This window comes from Rhinatrema bivittatum, chromosome 4 (assembly GCF_901001135.1).
Source record: "Rhinatrema bivittatum chromosome 4, aRhiBiv1.1, whole genome shotgun sequence".
Lineage (NCBI taxonomy): Eukaryota > Metazoa > Chordata > Amphibia > Gymnophiona > Rhinatrematidae > Rhinatrema > Rhinatrema bivittatum.
In genome coordinates, this window is record NC_042618.1 from 216,178,819 (window position 1) to 216,201,583 (window position 22,765).

General features: G+C 43.7%; 1 protein-coding gene across 3 annotated transcripts in view; it reads left to right on the forward strand.

Annotated features, from left to right (window-relative positions):
• The window catches only part of LOC115090504, a 991,523-nt gene that overhangs the window by 521,211 nt on the left and 447,547 nt on the right, over positions 1–22,765 (forward strand). For all 3 annotated transcript variants that reach the window (XM_029599682.1, XM_029599683.1, XM_029599681.1), the window contains one exon: positions 12,811–13,164. In XM_029599682.1, the coding sequence (XP_029455542.1) occupies positions 12,811–13,164 (354 nt within the window). The remainder of the gene's footprint in view (positions 1–12,810; positions 13,165–22,765) is intronic.

The following is a 22,765-nucleotide window of genomic DNA, read 5'->3' on the forward strand; positions in this document are numbered from 1 at the left end:
CTGTCTACTCCTACCCGAAGAATGCATAGGGTTAAGCCTTTTCCATTCTGGCATTGAGGAGTGCTGATGATATGTACTGGGCAAAGGCTATGAAGAATCGACATTGGTCTCTGTTGATGCCTGATGCTGAGAGCATGGTTATTCGTTCCTGTGGTGAGGAGAGCTTATCCTCAATTCAATCCTGGGTTTCACAAAAGTCTCCAAGGGTCCAGGTGTCAGCCACAGATACACCTCGGATATCCCAGGAAGATGAGGCTTGCCTCACAAGCCATGTTGGCATCGGCAATTTTGAGCAAGAGCTGGATAGGAAGATCTAGCAGGCCTTGGACATCAAGGGCATCAGTGCCCGTACAGATTGATGTTCAGCTGATATTGGAGTCCCTTGAACTGCCAGATAGATTGGCATCGATACCTGTTGCACTGATGGGAAGGGGGGAGGAGTTAGAAAACTTCCCCGAGATGCAGACATTCATTGGGGTCTAGGCTCCAACAGACAAGCTCATTCTTCTGTGAGGCCTTGTCTGCTAGCCAGGAGAGGTCCGGGTCCATGCCCCTAGCCTATCAGTCAGGCTTAGAATATTTCTGAGGGTACGGTTGTGGATCTGGAAATTTCTGTGATCAGGATGAAGTGACAGATCTCACTTCAACCCCTCTTCTCCACAGGAAAGGAAATAGAATCCCCCTGTCTGGATCTGATATGCTTATACCCACATAGAAATATTTACAGCTCACAGAAAATATCTCAGATTTGAGATAGGGGCTCATCACCTCCAGTATTGTGTGCTGCCCTTTGGCCTAGCATCAGCATCATGTGTCTTCACAAAATGTCTCACAGTGGTGGCAGTCCAAGCTGTGAATGCACATATTCACCTACCTGGGTGATTGGTTACTCAAGAGCACATTTCAAGTAGGTGCTAGTGAATCAGTGTGCAGAACTATTCGGGTGTTGGAGTTACTAGAATTCACCATTAACAACCTCAAGTCTCACTTGAGCCTGTCATCTCAGCTGGAGTTTACAGAAGCACTGCTAGTCATGACTCAAGCAAGAGCCTTCCTCCTACAGCAATCACATGATATCCGCAGTGGAAAGGATTCAAGTGAGTCAACAGGCATCAGCATGGGCCATACTGAGGTTGTTAGGCCTCATGGCATCAACAGTGCATGGTTCTCCCTTGGCACGTCTTCATATAAGAAAAGCCCAGTGAATCCTCAGATCGCAGTGGGATCAAGCCACTCAGAGTGTTCGTGACAATATCCACATTACCCATATGCTCAAGAACTCTCTGTCCTGGTGGCAGTTCCATTCCAATCTGATCAGGAGTATACACTTCCAAATTCTTCTAGTCTAAATTATCCTGATCACAATTGTGTCCAGCCCATGTAGGGGAGCTCTGAACCCATAGCCTTTGGTCAGCTCAGGAGAAGCTTCATCAATTTAACTTCCTAGATGTAAGGGCAGTTTGGTACGATCTGAAGGCTTTCAGAGATCAATTGGCCAACAAGGTAATCCTTTCCAGACAATCAAGTGGCATAGGATCATACCTCCTATGTCCAGATGTGGGACTGGCCATTTCTCAAGGAATGATCCTCAGGCAGGTGAGAATGTCTTAGTTGACAGACTGAGTTGGGTCCTGAAATCTCCCAATGAATGGTCCCCTCACTGAGGGGTAGCCAACCTGTTATCTCAACAGTGGGGTACATCCAGGTTGGATCCGCATACATCTCAAAACAAAAAGGTCCTGCTTTTCAGCTCCAGGAAAGGGATTCAAAGCAAGCTAGCCTCAGACGCATTTGCTCTGAATTGGGGTCAGGGCTTACTGTATGCAAATCCTCCGATTCTTGTCATTGCAAAGACCTTGTTAAAATTCAGAAGAGACCAGGGGACTATAGTCTCATAGCACCCTTTTGGCTGAGACAGATTTGGTTTCCACTCCCGAGGGAGATGTCTATCAGGAATCCAGTTGGACTGGGGAATTCCCCAACCCTCATGATCAGGGGCTCTTACTTCATCCCAATATTGGGGCCCTGGCTTTCACAGCCTGAATGTTGCGAGGGTATTCCTGCAATCTCTGAATCTTTCTGATGATGTGTCTTGGGTTCTTCTGCCTTCCAGGAATGACTCCACAAGGACATGGAGGAGGTTTACCATTTGGTTTGAGAAAAAGGCCCTAGATCCTTTCTCTTGCTCCACACAAAAATTGCTTGATTACCTTCTACATCTTTCAAAGTCAGAACTCAAAACCAACTTAATAAGAGTTCATCTTAGTGTGATTGGTGCCTATCATCAAAATATAGATGGTAGACCCATCCCTATACAGCCTTTAGATGCCTGATTCATATGGGCTTGCTTGAAACCTCCCATCAAGCCTTTCGCTGTGTTTTGAGAACTCAGTGTGATACTGACCCATCTAATGAAAGTTCCCTATGACCCTGTGAGCTGACGTATCTGACCTGGAAGGTCTTATTTTTGGTGGTGGTCACTTCATCATGCAGAGTCAGTGAGCTCTATACTCTAGTGCTGGGGTGGGCAAGTCCGGTCCTCGAGGGCTGCAAACCAGTCGGGTTTTCAGGATACCCCTAATGAATATGCATGAAATAGATTTGCATACAACTGAGGCAGTGTGTATGCAGGTCTCTCTCATGCATATTCATTAAAGATATCCTGAAAACCCGACTGGTTTGCAGCCCTCGAGGACTGGCATTGCCCACCCCTGCGTCTAGTGGCTTATCCACCTTATACCAAATCTTTTGACAACTGGGTGGTTCTGCGTAAGCATCCTAAGTTCCAAAGTTAGTGTCAGACTTCCACCCTAACCAGCCAATTATCCTTCCAACATTCTTTCCCAGGCCACATGTCAATGAAGGTGAACAAGTGCTGCACAGTTTGGATTGCAAAAGTGCCTTGGCCTTCTATTTGGAGAAAACTGAAGCCCTTAGAAAATCTATTCAGCTTTTTGTTTCTTTTGATACCAACAAACTTGGAATTTCCATTGCGAAATAGACTTTATTCAGTTGGATAGCAAATTGGATTTCCTTCTGTTATTTCTGGGCAGGCCTGAATCCGGTGGGCCATATCACAGCTCATAATGTCAGAGCCATGGCACTGTCAGTAGTCCACCTAAGATCCATCTCTATGGAGAAGCTCTGCAAGGTTGCAACATGATGTTCTCTCATACATTCACATCACATTATTTTTGAACAGGGACTCCTGACTCGACAGTAGGATCAGCCAGTCTGACCTAAGGAATCTCTTTGAGGCGTAGTATCCAGCTCCATCCCTCATACAGCCTGTTATTTTTGTTCCAGGCTGCCCATATGAAAAAGACAGAAAATACCAAAAATGGCTGTTGCCACTAAAAACAGTTTTGTCCCTTGGCACTGTTTTGGGGTTCTTTTTCATACTGGTCAATCTGTAGCTAGGGATTTCCCATATGTGAGGACTGCCATCCTGTTTGTCTTGGAGAAAGCAAAGTTGCTTACATGTAACAGGTGTTTTCTGAGGATAGTAGGATATCAGTCCTCATGAAACCCACCTGCCTCCTCTTTTATAGCTAAATTATAGACTGAATTAGTCCCAATGAGGACATATGGCAGTACTGCATTCTCAAAGTTTCTAGAAAATCTGAAGTAAAAATTCTGGGTTGGACCCCATCTAGTGATTTCACCTGTATGTAAGGACTGCTGTCTTTGGAGAACACCTGTTACAGATAAACAACTCAGCTTTCTCTCTGTGCATAAAAGTATGTGTACATTAGCATTTTGCACGGACATTTACACTCAGATAGGGTAGGCAATTTTCAAAGATCAAATTTCCACTGCTATAGTGCGGAAATGGCTTAAGACATTGCCCTCTAAATGAATCATTTTATAAAAGCCTGCATAAATTTGCAGGCTGTTGTGTATCTAGGTTACACCAATTTTCAAAATAAACATATGTAACTTTGCTTTGAAAATTATTCTGCACACAATTACACCTACTATTTGGTAAGCGTACGTTTGCCAAGAGAATTATGTGCATAATGTTTAAAATCAAAAAGTATGCACACAAGTCCCAGCTCTTCCCAGATTCTACTCCCTGGAAAGCCTCCCCACTATCCACGTAAAAGAACACGCATCCAATGTGCATGCACTTAATTTTATGCAAGTATTTGTCATGCAGTATTCTAAAGGACCATTTCTGTGGGTAAAGTATAACTTTACCCACAGAAGTCTCTTTGACAATTTACCCTCTAAGGGCTGAATTTTCAAAGCCATTTATGTGCTTTAAACATGGTTTGATACACATAAATGGGTTTTCTAACATTTCTTGGGCCTTAGAGTTTGTAAAACCTTGCATGTAACCTGATTTTATGCATACTTTTAAATGCATTGGGTATAGGAGTTCCAAGGCTTGGACTTGGGGCAAGAGTGGGATTTAATAAAAAAAACTTTATTTTCAAAAGCAAGTGTGTAAGTTAACATATAAAAGTTACACCTTGCAAAGAGCAGGTGTAACTTTTTACAGGTTATTTTGTGTGCGGTGAAGGGCACCCTACCATTTTCAAAGTTCATTTTTTGAACTTAAATTCAGTTTGAAAATGTGCGCTAAAGTGAGTCTACATATAAAAGTTACATATAGACTTTATCCCAACCCATACAGTTGTTAATGTGTGCTTCTAAAACAAAAACTTTAACTACATCCCTGGAGGTGTTCTTAAGTTTTGCATTAATGACTATGCTATTTTGTATGTATGTATTAACACAAGCTGCACTATATTTAAATGAGCTGCTGTACATAATTTTACATTTTATCAATTTATATTAATATTTTGAGGATAACTTTCAGAGAAATGCACACGATGGCATATATATGCATTTGTATGTATGTAGGCTTACATGTGAAAACATGCAGTGCACTGAAAGAACGTATATTAATGCTTTGAACCTGTACTTTTCCTGGCTATTTTAAAATTATATGCTTGTTCGTTACACACGAAAATAAAGTGGGATTTATGCACATAACTCAGAGTATTATAAAATGTGTGCAGCAAGGAAATTACCAGTTTTATTAGTTACTTCACCATTTTGTCCAGTACTCCAGTTCACTGAGATCCTCCTGGTTCTTCAGCCTAAACTCCTCCCATTCACCCAGACCTCCCACTCAGTCAGTACTACATAATAAACAGATTTAATATAATTTATCCCAGACAATTATCAAGTGTAAAATTTCATAAATTGGCAAAGCTACATGCATGTCTTTTAAAATAGCTCCTTATTAATTAATTTATTTATGTATTTATTTATTTTTAACTTTTCTATACCGACGTTCCTGTATAAATACATATCACATCGGTTTACGATGCAACTGCGAAATTCGCTCGGGGTCGATACAATGATCAGGGGATACAATTAACAGTGTCGAGGGGGTAATAAATCTTTACAATTAACAACTGAAATGAGAACTGAGAAAACAAAGAGATCCATGAACTGTATGAGAAAACAAAGAGATCCATGAACTGTATGAATAGCAAGGGGCGATACAATGAGCCGGGGATATGAATAACTGTGGTGAGGGGATTAACAATAACTATATAAGTGGAATCAGAATTGAGATCTGGGAGAATCCTAGGTTAAGGCATTGAGAGACTTACATTTGAGAGCAATATGACCAAATGACAGGGCCCAGCCTTAAAAGGCCAGGAGTGAGCCGAGGGCCAGCCTTAAATTTCCAAAATTACAATAACAATAACAGAATTGCGAGACATAGTTTAAGTAAGATAGGGAGCAAAACTGGTGTACAGATTGACATAAGGAGCTTGATTACATACATTTTTTAACTTTTTAAAGGAGTGGGTCCCGGACTGGGACTGTTGAATCCACTAAGCTGCGGATTGCAGTGAGAGAGTATATGTGTGATAAGAGCAGAAAAGGTTGCGGAGAATAAACAACAGTAAAGGGAAATGTCAGACAGAAAGAGGGTATGTTAAATGTCAGGAAAGGCTTGGCTGAATAGCCATGTTTTGAGTTTCTTTTTGAATGCGGACGGGCATGGTTCTTGCCGGAGGTCGGGTGGAAGCGCATTCCATTGATGGGGTCCTGCTGTCGCTAGGGCGTGCTTCCTTAAGGATGTTTTTGCTTGGGGGGCATACAATGTGTCTTTGTAGGCTCTTCTGATTGGTCTGGATGAAGTATGCGGTCTTAGATGGATTGTTGAATTGATAGAGGAAAGGTTGTGCTTAGCTTTGTGAATAATCGTGAGGACTTTAAAGAGAATCCTGGATTTAATGGGCAGCCAATGGAGGATCTGAAGGGTGGAGGTGATGTGGTCCCTTTTTTTGGTGTTGGTGAGAATCCTTGCTGCTGAATTCTGAACCATCTGCAGAGGTTTGATGGTGTTAGCAGGGAGACCGAGAAGAAGGGAGTTGCAATAGTCAAGTTTCGACAGGATGATGGATTGCAGCACCATTCTGAAGTCACGGAAGTGAAGGAGTGGTTTTAGTTTCATAAGGACTTACAGTTTGTAAAAGCATTCCTTTGTGGTAGTGTTAACAAATTTCTTTAGGTTAAGCTGGTTGTCCAGGATAACGCCTAGGTCTCTAACCGATGGAGAGTGATTTATGTTTGAGTTGGATAATTGGGAAGAGAGAGGTGAGGTTGAATGAGAGTTGAGGTCTTCTTGAGAGATGATAAGAATCTCCATCTTGTTGGTGTTGAGGACCAGGTTGAGGCTGGAGAGAAGGTGGATAATTGATTGAAGGCAGTTGTTCCAGTGGTTAAGGGTTTTTTGTAGAGATTCTGTGATCGGGATGAGTATTTGAACATCGTCCGCGTAGAGTAAGTTTTAGCTTTGTAAGTAGGTGGCAGAGTGGGAGAAGGTAGATGTTGAAGAGGGCAGGTGAGAGAGAGGATCCTTGGGGGACTCCCATGTTAGAGCGGACAGGGTGAGATTCTTTGTTGTTTATCCTAACTTTAAAGAGCCTGTTGCACAAGAAGGATTTGAACCAGATGAGAGTGGATCCCTTGATGCCTATATCTGCGAGTCGTTCTAAAAGGATGGCATGGTTCACCGTATCAAAAGCGGCGGATAGATCAAGAAGTGCAAGCAGGTAGGGTTGTCCTTTTTCTATGTTTATTAGGATGGTGTCTGTGAGGGATATAAGGAGTGTTTCTGTGTTTAATGACTTGCGAAATCCATATTGAGAGGGGGAAAGTATGTTGTGATCATCCAGGTATTCTGAAAGCTGTTAACTATTTTTCCATGATTTTTGCAATCAGAGGTAGGTTGGCTATCGGGCGGAAGTTGGCTGGGTCCGCTGGAGACAAGTTAGATTTTTTTTAGAAGAGGTTTTAGAATGGTGAGCTTTAGCTGGTCTGGCACTAGGCCTTGAGTTAAGGAGCGATTTATGATTTCCACAATTGGCGTTGAAATGGTGTTTGGGATGTTGAAAAGTAGGTTAAGAGGTATTGGGTCCGAAGGATGAGAAGCGGGTTTCAGTTTTTTGAGGATGTTTTCGATCTCCAGAGAAGATGTTGGCTCGAAAGCTTCGAGTGTTGAGTTTTGTTGAGGTAAGTGGGGGCAGGTAAGCGGAGGCGCAACATAGCTCCTTATGCGCATAAATGTAGGCCCCACCCCAGAATGACCTTAGATCACCCCTTTTTTACCCACGCAAAAGTAAAATACTCACATATTTTATACTTCTATTAAATACGGAATATGCGAGTCAAGGCTACTTTCACATGTATATGCTCATTTTTACATGCGTAATATTTGGAAAATTCACCCTTTAATGTGTTAGTGTTCACTATTGGGAAAATCTATAGTGTAGTTATTTGGTGCGACGCCGGCAGCGCAGGACCGCCCCCCGCTTCCCCCCCACCCCCGTTACCGCCAGGATTCAAAGACCCCGGCGGTATTAGTAAACCCAGGCCTAAGATGATAACTTTAAAACAGCTGTGCAGGCGTACATGAACACACATATGCTGGTAAGCGCCCATGAATGCAGCCATTTTATAACATGCATGAGTATACCCACATCTTATAAAAAAATTGGCTGGATGTGCGTAAATGTGCACGCCATTTTATATGGATGCACGCATGTGCTGCTTCTACTGTGTAAGTAGGGGGAATTTTAATATAAACGCGCCCTCGCAATTACCAGTTAAATCAGTTCGTTCCCACTTTGCCCAGTTACAGATTAGGTCTTCCTAATCCCCCTAGCTAACTAAGCTCTCTTTTTACCCTACCTGCCCCAACCTTTAAAACCCCACTGACTAGCTAGGTTTTTTTGGTTTAAAACTTAAAAACCATCTATAGCAGAAGTAAAGTTACACGGTAGGGGACCCCAGCATGCGCTTGTGCGTGTAAATATTTACGTGCTGGTTTCCATTTAAATTCCTGGAAGGCCCATGCTCTGCCTAGACCACGCCCATGCTTCCCCCCTTTTTTGGACTTTTTCTTTTGTGTGCGTACCGGGAGATACATAATTTCATGGATGTTTCTTAAAATACACGCGCCACGCGCCAGTCCGAGAGATGCACATATCTCCCTAATTTGGGGCACGGAGGGCTTTTAAAATCTACCGCTAAATGCCTGTATTATTACTAACACTTTTTAATGTGACCATCCAGTCACAATATGATTTGAAAATCTGTTGCCTAGAATAGTGTTGATGGATTTGTAAGATGGTGAGCAATCCATTAAATGAAAGCAAATATTATTCATGAGTCTCTATTTTTTTTAAATCCCTGAGACCAGTAATTTCCAAATCAGGTTCTTAAGAAACCCCAATAGGTATAGTTTTCATGATATCCTCAAACACCTTAGATACAAAGAGAAACCTCCACAAATTCATCTCATCCAACAGAAGAGACTAATCCCTATCATCATTTCACCACTTACACAACTACTAGGCCTCTCTCTATTCTCTTTGACTCTCTTCAATACCCAATCCCTCTCTAAAAAAATCCCACATACTAAATGATTATCTCTCAGAGGCCAACCCAGTCATCTGTGCCATCACAGAAACCTGGTTAAAACCCACGGACTCAGTACTTATAAATCAACTCCCCACTCAAACCTACGATTTCTTTTCAATCCCTAGACCTAAAAAAAGAGGAGGCGGTCTACTTCTCGCAGCAAAGAAACACCTGAAGATAACCCTGCAAAAATCCCACTCAATCTCGAACCTGGAATGTGCTTACTTCAAATCCAAACAGCTCCAAATATGCCTGATCTATGCCCCACCAGGAAACCTAGAAGCAGACCCATCTCCCTTGATAGAATATATAGCCAAACATAACAACTATGACTCCCCTGTACTAATCTTAGGAGACTTTAATTTACATGTAGACTTGAACAAACGTTCCAATAACTGTGAATCCTTCCTATCCTCACTCAAACACTTGGGCTTCAAACAGATCATTGACAACCCAACTCACAAAGCAGGCCATACGCTGGATCTGATTTTCGTGAACGAAGGCATCTCTCTCTCATCTCGTCCAACCTGCACACCAGTACCCTGGTCAGACCACCTAATCATCACAACGGTCCTCAAGACAGCAGACACATTGCCCCCTCCATTCCCTGAAACCTTTATTCAGTTCAGGAAACCTTGCTCCACTGAAGTGATAACCGATCTTCTTGATAAGGAACTAACACAGCTCGACCTCTCCGATGCGAACTCAGCCGTCTCATCTTGGCACGTGATTACTAACAAAATCGCAGACCAAGCCTGCCCACTAACTACCAAGGTGCTTCACAAGGCCCAGGACAACAGAAAACCTTGGTTCACTCCTGACCTGAAGGCCATGAAATCAGAGCTCAGAAACAAAGAACATATCTGGCGCAGAAATCCTTCAACCACAACTCAAGCAAGCTACAAATCCACACTCAACAAATACAGGAACACCATCTTTAAAACAAAGAAAGAGTTTTTCGCCAAAAAAATACACCATTTCATCTTTGACTCTAAAGCCCTTTTTTCATACGTCTCCGCCCTCACCAAACCCTCTCCCCCTTCCATTCCAGACGAGCAAGCTCTCTCCAAAGCCACAGAACTCACCACCTTCTTCAAGAAAAAAATTATAAATCTCACCAAACAGTTCTCCACCCCCAAACCACTCACCCCCATCTCGCAAACCTCAAGATCACATCAGAACTATAGGCTAGAATCCTTCGAGACTACCTCTTCACTCGAAGATATGAATATCCTAAAGAAACTCAAACCCTCTTCTCATCTGCTAGACACCATCCCATCAAACCTTCTCATCTCAATACCAAATACCATAGGGAAACCCATCGCAGACATCATCAACCGCTCACTAACCCAAGGTCACATGCCCGACTCTCTCAAGCAAGCCATACTGAAGCCTCTACTAAAAAAACCTAATTTGTCAACAGATGATCCATCCAACTTCCTTCCCATAGCCAACTTACCGTTCATCGCCAAGATCACTGAAAAAATTGTAAATAAACAACTCACAGACTATCTGGAAGATCACTCTATTCTGGCTCCATTGCAATACGGATTTCGTAAATCCCGAAACACAGAATCCCTTCTGATCTCTCTCTTGGACTCCGTTCTTTTGAGCTCAGAAAAAAGACAACCACATCTACTTATGCTCCTCAACCTCTCGGCGGCCTTTGATACGTTCAACCACTCAATCCTTCTCCACCAATTAGCTGATATTGGTATCTCAGGCGCTGCCCTCGACTGGTTCCGCTCATTTCTCAGTAACAGATCATTCAAGGTAAAAATCAATAACAAAGAATCACAATCAATCAGCTCAAACCTGGGAGTCCCTCAAGGCTCTTCCCTCTCCCCTACCCTTTTTAACATCTATCTGCTACCTCTCTGCCTCCTCCTTTCTAAGCTGAAAATCAAACACTTCATCTACGCGGACGATGTCCAAATTATCATCCCGATTAAGAAATCCCTACAAAATTCTTCAATCTTCTGGGAGAATTGCTTTCATGAAATCAGCGCCCTTCTCACTAAACTCAATTTAGTAATCAACAAAGACAAGACTGAATACCTCATCATCTCCCAGGAAGACAACCCCTTGGCTAGAGAAACAGCCTCACCCATAACTAGTCAACCACAAATAGTCCTCAACTCTCCCTCCAACCTCACATCAACTATCCTGAATAACCTCAAAAACTCAGCCTTCGTAAGAGACCTAGGAGTGCTCCTCGACAACCAGCTCAACCTGAAAAGATTTGTAAACATGACAAAAGATTGCTTCTTTAAACTACAAGTTCTGAAAAAGCTAAAACCGCTCCTGCACACTCAAGATTTCCGCCTGGTTCTACAATCTATCATCCTTACCAAAATTGATTACTGCAACGCTCTGCTACTCGGTCTACCAGCTACCACCATTAAGCCTCTACAGATGTTACAAAACTCGGCGGCCAGGATCTTGACCAACTCTAACAAGAGAGACCACATTACACCTATCCTCTACAACCTCCATTGGCTTCCGATCAAATACAGAATTCTATATAAAGTTCTGACCACCATGCACAAATCCTTATACAACTCAGCCCCAATGGATCTCACATTTCAGCTACGCACCAACAAATCCACGAGACCGATCAGAAAAGCGTACCAAGGCACCCTTTTCGTCCCTCAAGCCAAATCCTCGCTAAGTAATAGGGCACTATCCACTGCAGGCCCTACCCATTGGAACACACTACCACCAGAACTCAGACAAGACCCCTGCCATATTTCTTTCAAGAAAAAACTGAAAACATGGCTATTCAGCCTTGCGTTTCCTTGATGGCCCACAATGGACTACCCACTACAACTTTGATTGGTTCTATATGTTATTAATTCACCCTCTTATCATCTCCTATCCTATACCTTCTTTCTACCCGCCCCTCCACCCCACCTTCCATTCCCTTCCCCGTGTCTGCCCTCAATCTCCCTTCCCAATATTCCTTCTCAATCGAGACAATCAACCACCTGATTTCCTTTTTAACATTGATGGCTCTTTTCTCACATTTTGTATAAGAATAGTTACCAAAGGTTTTTTTAAAAGTTTAAATGTTTAAGTGTTCCTCGTTTTCTATGTAATGCTCATAAGCACTCTTATTTGTTCGATGTTCTTTGTTCCATGTAATGCTCCTAGGCAAGTTAAATTGTTTCACTGTAAACCGGTTTGATTTGCATCCAATGCAAGAAGATCGGTATATAAAACCCAAAAATAAATAAATAAATAAATATCCACAGTGGATATTCATGGTTATATATAATCCAAGTTACTTTTACATATTCAGGTGAATTTTTAAAGGAGTTACATGCATAAATGTAACATACTATCAAAACAATTTTCAGAAGCCATTTACTCACATAAAGTGATTTACAAGTGTAAAATTCAATTATAACAGGTGAATTTTCAAAAGGATTCACATGTGTAAATGTAACTACTATCATAGCAATTTCAAAAGCCATTTACGCATGTAAAGTGCACTTATGCGAGCAAATCCTTTAGACAATTCAATGGCATATATTGTAGCAATTTTCAAAAGTACACTTACTTGACTAAAGTGCATTTATTTGAGTAAAACCCAGTTTATGCATGTAAAGGCTTTTTAAAATCAGGCCCTAAGCGTGTTAATGCTTTTTAAAATCAAGCCCATTTTGTTTTCCTAAAAACCAAACCCACTCTCAAAGACAGGATTGGGAGCCATGACATTGCACCCTTTCACATTAATCATGATTCTCTTTTTTCATCAAAAGAAAAATAAATTTTCAGACACGAATCTGTGCTCTGAAACAACTTTTAATGTATACAAACTAATGAATTCATTTCCATGTATTTTGTTTACAGATTTTTCTAGACAAGTTTCTAGTATGAGTGCCACCTACAGCGACAACACGCCTTGTTCTCAGCTTCGCTCTTCCTCTTTTTCCGTCTCCAGTTTTGGGCAAAGCTCACACAGCAGTCAAAGACCTTGCAAATCCAGTCAGCACAAAAACTCTCTCTTGGAAGCAAGTGGTTACTGCAGTAGCATTGTGAACCCCAAACCGAACAGTTCCAGTTACCATGGTAGTGGTGACCTTTTCCAGGCATCATCATATTCTGTGAAGAAATGCTCAGGTCAGGCACCTTCTTTCGTGGAAATCTGGCATGACCAACTTCTCCAACACTGGCCTGTTCTACCACCAATCTCCCCACAAAGAGGTTAATAAATGTTTACTTTTTTTTCCCTTGTTTCCATATGGTTTGTTCACAGGCTTTTGCTTGTATATGGATGAATACTCTCTCGCATTGACTGCTGTGAAGGAATTGTTCCACTAATGCTGGCCATCTTCAAATCAATGCCTATACATAACAACAGAAAGTGAATCAGATGTAGTGGTTTCCACAGGTCTATTGTTAGGCTTTTGTTAAGCATTTTTGAACCTAATAAATAATGTCAAAAGCCTCCATCACAGCCAAAAATGTTCCCTTTGAAACATTTCTAATAGTATTTTTGTTCTGTGATGTCTCCCAGTGTTGCAAAGAATTTGTGTTTCACAATAGGGACCTGGCTATCGCGTGTCTCGGTGCAATGCATCCTGTTTTGGATTTTTACACTATGAAGCCCTTTTTTAAAAAAAAACAAACAGAAATTCCTTTTATTAACTGAAGTTTTAATTTTTCTCAAATATATTTTTGTATGACAGATTTTAATAATAACTATTTTGAATTTTGCAAAGTGCTGCATGACACAGCCAAAAAGATGTAGTATAAAGCACAGTTTTATGATGTGGTCTGAATTATATTTAATTATATATCATTATAAGGGAATGATCATGAGGGACTGGTGATATTGTAAATCATGAGACAAAGAATCTAGTGGACTTAAGACAACTGATTATCAAGATAAAATGGTATCTCTTATATTTTCAGTTTATCTGTTATGCTGTGTTGTCATCCAGAGTGAGTGAGGGAAAGCTGAGATATAACATACCGTAGCTTTATTCAGAAGCTCTCTAGTCTGCACATATTGTTTACAGAGCGAGAGAAAGAGAGATAGTATCCCAATTACAGTGAAAGCTCAGGGAGAATATATTCTTCTGCCACCTTGTGGCAGCAGCCAACACTACTTGCCAGATTACTTAACATGTTAACAATAGAAAGCTGTCAAAATGGCTACCTATTTCATCAAGATGAAGACAGGCACCAAGCTTGCTGTTTGGAAAATGCTTGCTTTAATATTTATGTTCTGAGCATTATGCTGATAAGGTAAGATCCTTTCCTAGATTCATATTTTTTTCTATACTAAAGGATTACAAAACGTTGATAATACAATTGTTGAGGTCTAATACCAGAGCTATGCGAGGAAGAATGGGCCCAGTTGTTAACAATGGGCAGAGAACCAGGGAAGCCAGGGTTCAAATCTTACTTCTCCTACTGTCACTTCTTGTGACCGTGGGCAAGTTACTTTTTCTCCCATTGTCTCAGGAAGTACTTAGATTGCAAGCTCTTTGGGGAAGGAACTTATGGCATCTGAATAATTATCAATATTGTTCAGTGCTGTGTATGTCCAACAGTACTATAAAATTATGTATTAACTCATATTTAGCATACTGTAACTAGTCTTTGACATGTATTTACAATGTAAAATATGGATTAAATAATATACAGGGCTCACATGAGATAATACATACCCTAATGTGTACTATAATGTGTAATAACATGAAGAGTGATCAAGGGAAACTGATCTGTTAAAGCAGGGGTCGGGAACCCATGGCTCGCGAGCCAGATATGGCTCCTTTGAGGGCTGCATCTGGCTCGCAGACAAGTTGTCGCCACACTTTCCAGTCCCCCGCTGACCCAGCTGCTCCCCGCTCCTCCTCCGCCCGGGCTTAAAATGCTGTCAGCCCAGGCGGAACGCGGCAGAACAGCTGGAGTCGGCGGCACTGGCGTGCTCTCTTCGTCCCCTCCCCCGCGGCCCGGAAGAGGAAGTGGAGAGCATTGGGTGCGTGCGCGGGAAGTAGAGACCACGCTAGTGTGGTCTCTTCTTCCCGCCCCCCCCCCCCCCCCGCGGCCCGGAAGAGGAAGTGGAGAGCATCGGGTGCATGCCGCGGCAAGAAGAGGCCACGCTAGTGTGGTCTGCGTCGGTCCGACGGAAAGAAGACTGCAGCGCGGCTCGGAGGAAAATGAAGAGCTTCAACCGTGGCCGATGGGACTCCGCCTCCGCGAGGGCTGAAAATGAAGGAGGTTAGCGTTGGGAGGAGGCTGCTGCTGCCGCGAGTTCCCGGGGTGGGGGTGGGGGAGAGAGAGAGTGAATGAGCGAGCAAGCATGTGTGTTTGAGATCCTGTGTGTGTGAGTGAGAGATTGCATGTATGTGAATGATTGAGATCCTGTATATGTGAAAGAGAGTATGTCTGTGATTGAGAGCCTGCCTATGAGAGAGAGAGCATGAATGTAAGTTTACCATTGGGAACCTGTATGTGTAAGTTTGTGATTGAAAACCTGTTTGTGTGAAAGAGTATGTGTGTATGATTGAGATCCTTTGTGTGTGAGAGAAATCATGTGTATGTATGATTAAGAGCCTGTGTGTATAAGTAAGAGAGAGATCATGTGTGTCTGTGTGTGATTGAGAGCTGGTTTAGGTGATGGAGCATGTGAGTATGTGATTGAGAGCCTGTGTTTAAATGAGAGAGAGAGACCATGTGTGTCTGTGTGTGATTGAGAGCTGATTTAGGTGAGGGAGTATGTGATTGAGAGCCTGTGTTTAAATGAGAGAGAGAGAGAGAGAGACCATGTGTGTCTGTGTGTGATTGAGAGCTGATTTAGGTGAGGGAGCATGTGAGTATGTGATTGAGAGCCTGTGTGTAAATGAGAGAAAGAGAGGACATGTTTGTAAGCATGTGAATGAGAGTCTGTGTGTGAGAGAAAAAGACAGCATGTATTTATGTGATTGAAAGCCTGTGTGTGTGTGTAAGCATGAAAAGATAGACAGCATGTGTGTAAATGTGTAATTAAGAGCCTATATAAGTGAGAGAGAAAAAACATGTGTATATGTGAGTACTGAGAGCATGTGTGTATAGGTGTGTAATTGAGAGCCAGTGTGAGAGGGAGCGCTGGTATGTGACTGAGAGAGGAGAAAGTTCCAAGCAAACCACCCTGCCTCCTGCTAATTCAGAACAATCTCAGGACACCTGGATATCAAACGTTCCCAGGTATGCAGAGCAAAAATATTTTTGTATCCTTATTATTTTTCATTACTGGGTCTTTGTGTCTGTTATTTTGAAATATTTTGTTGGTATCTGGAAATGTTTTATATGAGTTTTTAATTATTGGATATTCCACTCATCAGCTGTTTCGAAATATGTTCTTTTTGTTAGTACAGTTTTACTGCTGATGATTTTATATTTCTTGATTTGTTTTATAAGGATGGGTGATGTTTCTTTTTTCCTTTGTTACACTGCATACAGAGACTCTGGCTTGTTGCAGTTTCCAATTCAGTTTTTTCTGCATGCTTCTTGTTATGCGTTTTGGTCTCTTTATTCTATGTTAGGTGAGGGACAGCACGTGATTCAGGTGAGGTTTTCTGCTGGCGTGTAGTTTCTGTGTAGGACTCTATAGCAGCCTGACTTGGTCCGTTTTCCTAATAGGAGATGTATTGGTGTCTTAAGGCCTGGTGTAATATTTTCAGAGACTTATTGTACTTTAAAAGTGTGATCTTACATAAAATGCACACATTTACTTGTATTTAGTTTTAAACATATTGTATGGCTCTCATGGAATTACATTTTAAAATATGTGGCGTTTATGGCTCTCTCAGCCAAAAAGGTTCCTGACTCCTGTGTTAAAGTATCCATGAAAGAGAGCTTGCTAAAACTTTGTTATATAGTTTAAGGTCTATGTTTCTGAGTGTTCAGTAAGGAATCAGCTATTCTGTGGATTTTAACTTTCAGTACTAAACCTTCGACTGTTACTTCTTCAGCTGGATTTTCTTCCTCCTTCTTAACAAAACAGCTTCACACCAATAGTTATTTTCTTTCTGGGTTTCAAAAAAGTCACAAATGTTTGGGGAACATACCTTACCATTCTTATTCTCTGCTCTGCTACTGACTTCTTTAAAAAGCAGCATAGCAGGAGCAACTTATTCTTTTCTACCACTCATAAAAACATAGAATGTGGTGGAAAAGCAAGTTTGCTTTCTGTAAACAGTGTTTCCATAGATAGCAGGATGAATTAGCCATGCTTTTTGGGAGATGTTCCCAGTGACCTCTAGGTGGAGCTTTCCTCAGTAATCACAGAGCTTTGGCTCTGTGTGGCTGCACATGTGTATTCCCGCGTGAACAGCAGCCTCTTCAGTCCATAACAAAGCGCCTCCCATGGAGCGGAGGTTCACAAGGCTAATTCATCCTGCTATCTACAGAAACACAGCTTACGGTAAAGAAACTTGCTTTTTCCCCATTGATAGCAGGGCTGAATTAGCCATGCTGTCTGGGCGTCCCTAGCCCACAGGTTGTGTCAGAACTCTATTCGTGTCCTTTAAGGTCTGGAGTGCACAACCCATCATCAAGAGTAGACTGTCTTACAGCCCAAATGAAACAGCCAAGACTGCCGAGCCCAGAGCTGCATCTGATGCTGCTTGCTGATTTAAACAGTAGTGGGAAGCAAAGGTATGCAAAGATGACCATGTCGCCGCCTTGCAGATGTCCAGTAATGGCATGTTATGAAGGTGGGCTAGAGAGGTAGTGACAGCCCGGACTTTATGCGCATGGGTTTTATCTTGGAGCATTTTGGATCTTTTTGTGCAGCAAAAATGTATGTATTGCGATATCCAGCTGGATATAGTCCTCTTGGACACTGGCTGACCTGGAGTATTGGGGTTAAAGGAAAGAAAGTGCTGCAAAGGTCTGGAGGGCACTTGAGTCCTCTGTAGTATGCTAAAGCTCTTTTACAGTCCAGAGGGTGAAGGAGACGCTCTGTATGTATGCTGTGCAGCTTTGGGACGAACGTCAGCAAAGTAATTGTCTGATTGAGGTGGAAAGTCTATACCACCTTAGGTAGAAAGGTAGGGTGAGGTTGTAATGTTACTTTGTCATGAAAAAATTGAAAATAGGGTGAATAATGGACTAGGGCTTCAAGCTTGCTCACCCTTCTTACAGAAGTCACTGCGACCAGAAACACCACCTTCCAGGTGAGGTATTTCACATGACAGGTACTCATTGGCTCAAAGGGTAGCATCATGAGTTGTTCCAGAACTAGGTTGAGATCCCAAGGGATTGCTGGCTTGGTGACAGGAGGCCACAGTCGCAGAATGCCTCGCATGAACCGGGAGAGGAGGGGATGGTTTGAGATAGGTAGTCATTCATGAGGATGATGAAAGACTGAATTGGTGCTGACATGTATCCTGACGGAAGCTGTTGCCAACCCTGATTGATAGAGAATATGTAGGTATTCTGACAAGGCTTGAGGAGAGCAGGAGAAGGGATCTATGTCCTTCCTGCACCATGTGGAGTAGTGGTACCATTTCTCCCTATAGTTTGTTCTGGTTGAAGGTTTCCTGGAGGAAATGAGGATGTTCTCAATGTCCGGTGGTTGGTGAAGATGGGTTAATACTGCCCTTTCAATCTCCATGCCTTGAGGTGAAGGGAGAGATGCATGGGGTGCAGCGACATCCCATCCTCCTGAGTCAGCAGAGTTGGGCTGGTTCCCAGCAGGATGGGTGGAGTGATGGAAAGTCGAATGAGAAAAGCGTACCATGTTTGCCTCGGCCACGCTGGTGCTATGTGTATTAAGTCTGCCACATCCTCGATGAATTTCTGAATGGTTCTGGAGATGAGAGGAATTTGAGGGTAAGTATAGAGAAGGTCTTCTGTCCACGGGATGAGGAAGGCATCCTGTGCGAATCAGTTCTTGCTGGGATAGACTGAGTGAACACTGGTACCTTTTGGTTGCTCTCTGTGGCAAATAGGTCCATGCATGGGAAACCCCATTGTCTGAAAAGACCGAGGGCTACCTCCTAGTTTAGTGTCTATTCGTGAGGATGGAATACTCTGCTCAAATGATCCGCTGTGATTTTGTCCAAACCTGGAAGGTAAGTTGCTTGCAGGGACACCTTGAACGTTTCTGCCCACCTGAGGATCCAAATTGCCTCTCAGCACAGATTCCAGGAACCTGACCCTCCTTTGTTTTTGTAGAACATAGCTACTTGGTTGTCCGTGTATATCATGAGACGCTTGCATTTGATATGTTGGGAAAAGGTCAGTAGAGTGTTCCAGATTGCTCTGAGTTCCAGTAAGTTTGTTTGATGGCGGGATTTGGCTGGGAACCATAACCCTTGCATTTTTAGGTCGGCTAAGTGTGCCCCCCAGCCTTTTCTCAAAGCATCCGTGGTGAGGATTAGTTGATGTGAAGAGGAGCGGAAGAGTATTCCTTTCAACAGATTGGTCGGGGACAGCCACCATGTAATGTCCTTGTTCACTGCAGCCATTAGCGACACTCAGCTGTATAATGGTTGTGTGAATTGAGTCCACTGCATTTTTAGGCCCTATTGCAGGCACCTCATATGGAGTCTGGTGTGAGGTACCATGTAAATGGCCACTGCCATGTGGTACAGGAGGGTCAATACATGTCTGGTAGATGGGTGAGGTGTGCACTGTATCCTTCCCACCAGGAATTGAATGGTTAGGGCTCTGTCCTCTGGTAGGCGCTTCCTGCTATGGTGTCGATCTTGGCACCGATAAATTGGAGCCATTTCTTTGGCTGAAGATGTGACTTTTCGTAATTCATGAGGATTCCCAGGTCCTCCAGACAACGGATTGTCTAACATGGGTGCTCAGGGTGTTCACATCCGAGGCTACTAGGAGTCAGGCATCTAGGTAAGGGAAGAGCTGGATGCCCGCTCGACGAAGGTGAGCCACTACTGCCGCCAAACATTTGGTAAAAACTCTGGGGGCCGATGCCAGGCCAAAAGGGAGCACCTTGTACTGGTAGTGCTGCCCATTGGTCTGCAAGCACAGGTAACGCCAGGAAGAACGGTGCATTGGTATGTGAGAGTATGCATCCTTCAGGTCTATTGAACACATCCAGTCATTGGGTTGTAGAAGGGGAAGGATGGATTTCAGGGAGGTCATCATGAACTTTTCCCTTGCAATGAATTTATTGAGAGCTCTCAAATCCAAGATTGGGTGATGTCCTCCTGATTTCTTTGGGATGAGGAAGTATTGGGAGTAGAACCCTTCGTTCCATTTTGCCATGGCACCACTTGGATGGCTCGCTGCCTCAGGAGGTTGGACATTTCGCCTTAGAGAAGCAGTTCCTGGGAGCCCGAGTGCTGAAGAGAGGGAATGTGCGGTAGTGGCGGGGTACTCTTGAAGTTGAGATGGCACCCTTCTCGAATTATGGCTAGAACCCAATGATCCGTCGTGATCAATTCCCAGGCATTGTAGAACTGGATTAGTCGGCCCCCTGTATACGACGGTGGTAACAGCTTGGTAAATCTCTAAAATTCTGCACCGGCTTCTGGGGCACAGTTGGTGATTGCTGCTGTTGGCTTTGTTGTCATGGTCTATTTTGGGGGAGTGCTGTCTGCCCCTAACGCCTCGGTTGAAGGTATGACAGCGTCTCGTAGGGAACAATCGGCAGTATTGCCGTCTGTGATAGGAGGGCCTCTGCTATGCAGGAAAGTACCTTCTGGATGCGGATTGTTGTTCCATGGGTGATGCCAACAACAGTACAGCTATGTTCTGCTCTTTGAGGAGGGAGACTGTCTCCCGTAATTTGTCTCTGAAAAGATTATCCCCTTTGCAAGGCAGGTCAGCCAGTTTTTCGTGCACATCCTCTCAGATGGCACTCACTCTCAACCAGGCCAACCTACGTGCTCCTATAGCTACCACTGATGTATGAGCCGATGTCTCGAATGCTTTGTAGATTGTTCGGAGTAGGTAGCGTAACCCCTCCTCCATGTCCAAGTGCAGTCGGGGTAGTGCTCCTTCTTCTGAGGCAGATCTACAACTAGACTTCAAGGCCTGTAATCACTTGTAGAGATATTGAGTGATGTAAAATTGATAATGTTGAATCTTGGCATTCAACATGGCTACTTGGTAGGCTTTCTTACCAAATTCGTCCATGTAACGGTTATCCTTGCTTGGAGGTGCATTGGAATGTAATCTGGATTTTTTGGCCTTTTTCATCACCGATTCTACCTCAATGGAAATATGCGGCTGTTAGGATCCTGCTCGTGGAGACCATCCCGCGAGCAGGCTCTTACTCACTGCTAGGCCGCTCCACATGGCCCGGCCGCCATCGCTGCCGACTGTCCATCATCCGAGACAGGAGAGCCACCACTGAGACCCCCTGCCTTCGTGGCAGGAGGCTATTGCTGCATTTCTCCATCTGTGGTGACACCATGCCATGTCACAAGGCGAATCTTTCACCTTCACGGCAGGAGGCTGCGCGGCTCCTCCTCTTTGAGCAGCAAGGGAAGCTGCTGCCGCTGCAACACTTTCCTGCAGCTCAGAGGCCACCTCCAATGCCTGCCTGTTCCTGTTCTTCGCGGCCTGAAGGCCACCACTGTCCTTGGGCCTGCTCCACTCCTGGGCCCTCCTGTAGGTGCCGGCACGTGCCTCTTCTTCTGATTTAAAGGGCCAGTGGCGGTAAAGGCCCGCAGCCCCACTGGAAGTCCTCATCAGCTTCACTTCCTGCTTCAGCCCTATAAAAGGGCTCACTTCCAGTTCCTCAGGGCTTTGGATCGGAATCCATGGTTGTCCATGTTCTTCCTTGCCGGTCCAGGTCCTCTGTGGTCTTCATGTGTGTAGATGATTTTTCGTTCCATGTCTTGATGCTCCTGGTCTTGTTTCTCATCAGAGCTCCTTCGTTGCCTTGTCATGATGTTCTAGATGTCCTTCGTTGCCTTATCCTAGTTCCAGATGTCCTGATGGTCCTGAGGTTCTGAAATCCTGATGATCCTGAACTCTTGATGTTCCAAGTTCCGAGTCTGGGTCTCATTGGTCTGGGTTTCATTGGTCTCATTGGTCTGGGTCTCATTGGTGCGTGTGGGTCCAGTGGAGGGCTGATCCTGCCTGGTTCCTGTTCCGAGTCACTTGCCTTAGTTTCAATCCTGCTTTGTTCCTGCTCCACCCATGCTTGCTTGCTCTCATCTCCCACGGTGTGCCTTGGGGCTCCTCCCTGAGTTGTGCTATGGTTCAGGGGCTCACGCTCTTCCATGAGCTAGCAACTGTGCCTCCATGCCCTCACCACAGTGCCTGCATCAGGATCCAAAGGCCGCGGTCGCAACAGGCTCCAAAGCCATGAGCTCGGTGAGCGTGTGTCTGTGATGGGCTCAAATTCCTGGATATTTTTTGAATGTCGTTCCTTGCCTAGAAAATTTTTGCTCCTAGTTTCCTAGACTCTTTTGTCTGGTTAAAATTTTTTTTTCCTGTTTTCTATGTTTTTTAGTACGTCTGGATTATTACGACCTGCAGGAGGAGCCTGAATCCAGATTTTTTAAAATCAGTCCAGTTCTGGAACTCCTTTCGACCAGCAGGAGGTGCCTGCACTTGCTCCAGAGGCCATCTCTGCTCATCCTACAGAGATGTGGTTTTCCATCCTGGATTCCACACGACCTGCAGGAGGTGCCTGCGCCCAGGTTTCCACATCACCTTTTCTAAGTTCTGCTTCTTCACTAAGTATCATCAAGCTTCAGGGAAAGTATGCCTTCATGAATCAGATTTCAGCAACTCCAGGTCCTTGAGTTTGACCAACCGGCAAGAGGTGCCTGCACCCTAGGCCTGGCTTCATTCCACCAGTTTCAATTTAGCCCATGCTTTTTCA